General features: G+C 58.0%; 1 protein-coding gene across 1 annotated transcript in view; it reads left to right on the plus strand.

Annotated features, from left to right (window-relative positions):
- The first annotated feature begins 276 nt into the window (after nucleotides 1–276).
- The window catches only part of LOC139255400 (uncharacterized), a 63,888-nt gene continuing 57,770 nt past the window's right edge, over nucleotides 277–6,394 (plus strand). The window contains exon 1 of the mRNA XM_070873914.1: nucleotides 277–311. Within this exon, the coding sequence (XP_070730015.1) occupies nucleotides 308–311 (4 nt within the window). The 5' untranslated portion in view covers nucleotides 277–307. The remainder of the gene's footprint in view (nucleotides 312–6,394) is intronic.

Below are 6,394 nucleotides of genomic sequence, written 5' to 3' on the forward strand. Positions count from 1 at the left end.
ATGGGGGGAGGGAGAGGAGCTCGGTGTGTGGGGGGGAGTAGTCGGGAGGAGCTTTGGGTGGGGGGCAGTGGTCAGTCTGGACACTGTGTCTGGGGGTCAGTGGTCTGTCTGGACACTGTGTCTGGGGGTCAGTGGTCAGTCTGGACACTGTGTCTGCGGGTCAGTGCTGGATCCTGGAGGCTGCAGTCCCACCAGCGGCCGCTGCGCCCGGAGCCGCGGGTGTGGCGCTGTTTGCGGAGGGAGCTCGCGAGCGCGCTGCGGGCGCGGGAATGAGCACGTCGCCGGGGGTCGCGCATCACGTAGAACGATGGGTGAGTGAGTGTCAGCACCCTGAGGGAGGAGGGAGTGAGTGAGTGTCAGCACCCTGAGGGAGGAGGGAGTGAGTGTTATCACCCTGAGGGAGGAGGAAGTGAGTGTTATCACCCTGAGGGAGGAGGAAGTGAGTGTTATCACCCTGAGGGAGGAGGAAGTGAGTGTTATCACCCTGAGGGAGGAGGGAGTGAGGGTTATAACCCTGAGGGAGGGGGGAGTGAGTGTTATAACCCTGAGAGAGGAGGGAGTGAGTGTTATCACCCTGAGGGAGGAGGGAGTGAGTCTTATCACCCTGAGGGAGGGGGGAGTGAGTGTTATCACCCTGAGGGAGGAGGGAGTGAGTGTTATCACAGTGAGGGAGGGAGGGAGTGAGTGTTAAAACCCTGAGGGAGGATGAAGTGAGTGTTATCACAGTGAGGGAGTGATTGTTATCACCCTGAGGGAGGAGGGAGTGAGGGTTATCACCCTGAGGGAGGGAGGAGTGAGTGTTATCACGCTGAGGGAGGTGGGAGTGAGTGTCAGCACCCTGAGGGAGGAGGGAGTGAGTGTTATCACCCTGAGGGAGGAGGAAGTGAGTGTTATCACCCTGAGGGAGGGGGGAGTGAGTGTTATCACCCTGAGGGAGGAGGGAGTGAGTGTCAGCACCCTGAGGGAGGAGGGAGTGAGTGTTATCACCCTGAGGGAGGAGGAAGTGAGTGTTATCACCCTGAGGGAGGGGGGAGTGAGTGTTATCACCCTGAGGGAGGAGGGAGTGAGGGTTATAACCCTGAGGGAGGGGGGAGTGAGTGTTATCACCCTGAGGGAGGGGGGAGTGAGTGTTATAACCCTGAGAGAGGAGGGAGTGAGTGTTATCACCCTGAGGGAGGAGGGAGTGAGTCTTATCACCCTGAGGGAGGGGGGAGTGAGTGTTATCACCCTGAGGGAGGAGGGAGTGAGTGTTATCACAGTGAGGGAGGGAGGGAGTGAGTGTTAAAACCCTGAGGGAGGATGAAGTGAGTGTTATCACAGTGAGGGAGTGATTGTTATCACCCTGAGGGAGGAGGGAGTGAGGGTTATCACCCTGAGGGAGGGAGGAGTGAGTGTTATCACGCTGAGGGAGGTGGGAGTGAGTGTTATCACCCTAAGGGAGGGGGGAGTGAGGGTTATCACCCTGAGGGAGGGGGGAGTGAGTGTTATCACCCTGAGGGAGGGAGGAGTGAGTGTTATCACCCTAAGGGAGGGGGGAGTGAGTGTTATCACCCTGAGGGAGGGAGGAGTGAGTGTTATCACCCTAAGGGAGGGGGGAGTGAGTGTTATCACCCTGAGGGAGGGAGCAGTGAGTGTTATCACCCTGAGGGAGAGGGGAGTAAGTGTTATCACCCTGAGGGAGGAGGGAGTGAGTGTTATCACCCTGAGGGAGGAGGGAGTGAGGGTTATCACCCTGAGGGAGGGAGGAGTGAGTGTTATCACGCTGAGGGAGGTGGGAGTGAGTGTTATCACCCTAAGGGAGGGGGGAGTGAGGGTTATCACCCTGAGGGAGGGGGGAGTGAGTGTTATCACCCTGAGGGAGGGAGGAGTGAGTGTTATCACCCTAAGGGAGGGGGGAGTGAGTGTTATCACCCTGAGGGAGGGAGGAGTGAGTGTTATCACCCTAAGGGAGGGGGGAGTGAGTGTTATCACCCTGAGGGAGGGAGCAGTGAGTGTTATCACCCTGAGGGAGAGGGGAGTAAGTGTTATCACCCTGAGGGAGGAGGGAGTGAGTGTTATCACCCTGAGGGAGGGGGGAGTGAGTGTTATCACCCTGAGGGAGGGGGAGTGAGTGTTATCACCCTGAGAGAGGAGGGAGTGAGTGTTATCACCCTGAGGGAGGGGGGAGTGAGTGTTAGCACCCTGAGGGAGGAGTGAGTGAGTGTTATCACCCTGAGGGAGGGGGGAGTGAGTGTTATCACCCAGAGGGAGTGGGGAGTGACAGTTAGCACCCTGAGGGAGGGGGGAGTGAGTGTTATCACCCAGAGGGAGTGGGGAGTGACAGTTAGCACCCTGAGGGAGGAGTGAGTGAGTGTTATCACCCTGAGGGAGGGGGGAGTGAGTGTTATCACCCTGAGGGAGGGGGGAGTGAGTGTTAGCACCCTGAGGGAGGAGTGAATGAGTGTTATCACCCTGAGGGAGGGGGGAGTGAGTGTTATCACCCTGAGGGAGGAGTGAGTGAGTGTTATCACCCTGAGGGAGGGGGGAGTGAGTGTTATCACCCTGAGAAGGGGGGAGTGAGTGTTAGCACCCTGAAGGAGGAGGGAGGGAGTGAGTGTTATCACTCTGAGGGAGGGGGGAGTGAGTGTTATCACCGTGAGGGAGGGGGGAGTGAGTGTTATAACATGAGGGAGGGGAGAGTGAGTGTTATCACCAGGAGGGAGGAGGGAGGGAGTGAGTGTTATCACCCTGAGGGAGGGGGGAGTGAGTGTTATCACCCTGAGGGAGGAGGGAGTGATTGTTATCACCCTCAGGGAGGGGGGAGTGAGTGTTATCACCCTGAGGGAAGAGGGAGTGAGTGTTATCCCCCTGAGGGAGGGGGGAGTGAGTGTTAACACCCTGAGGGAGGAGGGAGGGAGTGAGTGTTATCACCCTGAGGGAGGAGGGAGTGAGTGTTATCACCCTGAGGGAGGGGGGAGTGAGTGTTATCACCCTGAGGGAGGAGGGAGTGAGTGTTATCACCCTGAGGGAGGAGGGAGTGAGTGTTATTGCCCTGATGGAGGAGTGAGTGAGTGTTATTGCCCTGAGGGAGGAGGGAGTGAGTGTTATCACCCTGAGGGAGGAGGGAGTGAGAGTTATCACCCTGAGGGAGGGGGGAGTGAGTGTTATCAGCCTGATGGAGGAGGGAGTGAGTGTTATCACCCTGAGGGAGGAGGGAGGGAGTGTTATTGCCCTGAGGGAGGGGGGAGTGAGGGTTATCACCCTGAGGGTGGGGGGAGTGAGGGTTATCACCCTGAGGGAGGGGGGAGTGAGGGTTATCACCCTGAGGGAGGAGGGAGTGAGGGTTATCAAGCTGAGGTAAGGGGGAGTGAGTGTTATCACCCTGGGGGAGGGGGGAGTGAGGGTTATCACGCTGAGGGAGGGGGGAGTGAGTGTTATTACCCTGAGGGAGGGAGGGAGTGAGTGTTATCACCCTGAGGGAGGGGGGAGTGAGTGTTATCACCCTGAGGGAGGAGGGAGTGAGTGTTATCACCCTGAGGGAGGGGGGAGTGAGTGTTATCACCCTGAGGGAGGAGAGAGTGAGTGTTATCACCCTGAGGGAGGGGGGAGTGAGTGTTAGCACCCTGAGGGAGGAGGGAGGGAGTGAGTGTTATCACCCTGAGGGAGGAGGGAGTGAGTGTTATCACCCTGAGGGAGGGGGGAGTGAGTGTTATCACACTGAGGGAGGAGGGAGTGAGTGTTATCACCCTGAAGGAGGGGGGAGTGAGTGTTATCACCCTGAGGGAGGAGGGAGTGAGTGTTATCACAGTGAGGGAGGCGGGAGTGAGTGTTATCACCCTGAGGGAGGAGGGAGTGAGTGTTATCACAGTGAGGGAGGAGGGAGTGAGTGTTATCACCCTGAGGGAGTGAGGGTTATCACCCTGAGGGAGGAGGGAGTGAGTGTTATCACCCTGAGGGAGGGGGGAGTGAGTGTTATCACCCTGAGGAAGGGGGGAGTGAGTGTTATCGCCCTGAGGGAGAAGAGAGTGAGGGTTATCACCCTGAGGGAGGAGTGAGTGAGTGTTATCACCCTGAGGGAGGAGGGAGTGACTGTTATTGTCCTGAAGGAGGAGGGAGTGAGGGTTATCACCCTGATGGAGGGGGGGAGTGAGTGTTATTGTCCTGAGGGAGGAGGCAGTGAGGTTTATCACGCTGAGGGAGAAGGGAATGAATGTTATCACCCTGAGGGAGGAGGGAGTGAGTGTTATCACCCTGAGGGAGGAGGGAGTGAGTGTTATTGCCCTGATGGAGGAGGGAGTGAGTGTTATTGCCCTGAGGGAGGAGGGAGTGAGTGTTATCACCCTGAGGGAGGAGGGAGTGAGAGTTATCACCCTGAGGGAGGGGGGAGTGAGTGTTATCAGCCTGATGGAGGAGGGAGTGAGTGTTATCACCCTGAGGGAGGAGGGAGGGAGTGTTATTGCCCTGAGGGAGGGGGGAGTGAGGGTTATCACCCTGAGGGAGGGGGGAGTGAGTGTTATCACCCTGAGGGCGGGGGGAGTGAGTGTTATCAACTTGAGGGAGGGGGGAGTGAGTGTTATCACCCTGAGTGTGGGGGAGAGAGGGTTATCACCCTGAGGGAGGAGGGAGTGAGGGTTATCAAGCTGAGGTAAGGGGGAGTGAGTGTTATCACCCTGGGGGAGTGAGGGTTATCACCCTGAGGGAGGAGCGAGTGAGGGTTATCACCCTGAGGGAGGGGGGAGTGAGTGTTATCACCCTGAGGGAGGGGGGAGTGAGTGTTATCACCCTGAGGGAGTGGGAGTGAGTATTATCACCCTGAGGGAGGAGGAGTGAGTGTTATAACCCTGAGGGAGTAGGGAGTGAGGGTTATAACTCTGAGGGAGGAGGGAGAGAGTGTTATAACCCTGAGGGAGTGAGGGTTATAACCCTGAGGGAGGCGGGACTGAGGGTTATAACCCTGAAGGAGGAGGGAGTGAGGGTTATCACCCTGAGGGAGGAGGGAGTGAGGGTTTTCACGCTGAGGGCGGAGGGAGTGAGTGTTATCACCCTGAGGGAGGGGGGAGTGAGTGTTATCACCCTGAGGGCGGGGGAGTGAGTGTTATCAACTTGAGGGAGGGGGGAGTGAGTGTTATCACCCTGAGGGAGGGGGGAGTGAGGGTTATCACCCTGAGGGAGGGGGGAGTGAGGGTTATCACCCTGAGGGAGGAGGGAGTGAGGGTTATCAAGCTGAGGGAAGGGGGAGTGAGTGTTATCACCCTGGGGGAGTGAGGGTTATCACCCTGAGGGAGGAGGGAGTGAGGGTTATCACGCTGAGGGAGGGGGAGTGAGTGTTATCACCCTGAGGGAGGGGGGAGTGAGGGTTAACACCCTGAGGGAGGGGGGAGTGAGGGCTATCACTCTGAGGGAGGAGGGAGTGAGTGTTATCACGCTGAGGGAGGGGGGAGTGAGTGTTATCACCCTGAGGGAGGAGGGAGTGAGGGTTATCACCCTGAGGGAGGGGGAGTGAGTGTTATCACCCTGAGGGAGGAGGGAGTGAGTGTTATCGCCCTGAGGGAGGGGGGAGTGAGTGTTATCGCCCTGAGGGAGAAGAGAGTGAGGGTTATCACCCTGAGTGAGGAGGGAGTGAGTGTTATCACCCTGAGGGAGGGTTATCACCCTGAGGGAGGGGGCAGTGAGTGTTATCACCCTGAGGGAGTGGGAGTGAGTATTATCACCCTGAGGGAGGAGGGAGTGAGTGTTATAACCGTGAGGGAGTAGGGAGTGAGGGTTATAACTCTGAGGGAAGGGGGAGTGAGTGTTATCACCCTGGGGAGTGAGGGTTATCACCCTGAGGGAGGAGGGAGTGAGGGTTATCACGCTGAGGGAGGGGGAGTGAGTGTTATCACCCTGAGGGAGGGGGGAGTGAGGGCTATCACCCTGAGGGTTAACACCCAGAGGGAGGGGGGAGTGAGGGCTATCACCCTGAGGGAGGAGGGAGTGAGTGTTATCACGCTGAGGGAGTGGGGAGTGAGTGTTATCACCCTGAGGGAGGAGGGAGTGAGGGTTATCACCCTGAGGGAGGGGGGAGTGAGTGTTATCACCCTGAGGGAGGAGGGAGTGAGGGTTATCACCCTGAGGGAGGAGGGAGTGAGTGTTATCACCCTGAGGGATGGGGGAGTGAGGGTTATCACCCTGAGGGAGGGGGGAGTGAGTGTTATCACCCTGAGGGAGGCGGGAGTGAGTGTTATCACCCTGAGGGAGGGGGAGTGAGTGTTATCACCCTGAGGGAGGGGGGAGTGAGGGTTATCACCCTGAGGGAGGAGGGAGTGAGGGTTATCACCCTGAGGGAGGGGGGAGTGAGTGTTATCACCCTGAGGGAGGGGGGAGTGAGTGTTATCACCCTGAGGGAGGGGGAGTGAGGGTTATCACCCTGAGGGAG

The sequence above is a fragment of the Pristiophorus japonicus genome, unplaced genomic scaffold, assembly GCF_044704955.1.
Source record: "Pristiophorus japonicus isolate sPriJap1 unplaced genomic scaffold, sPriJap1.hap1 HAP1_SCAFFOLD_599, whole genome shotgun sequence".
NCBI lineage: Eukaryota > Metazoa > Chordata > Chondrichthyes > Pristiophoridae > Pristiophorus > Pristiophorus japonicus.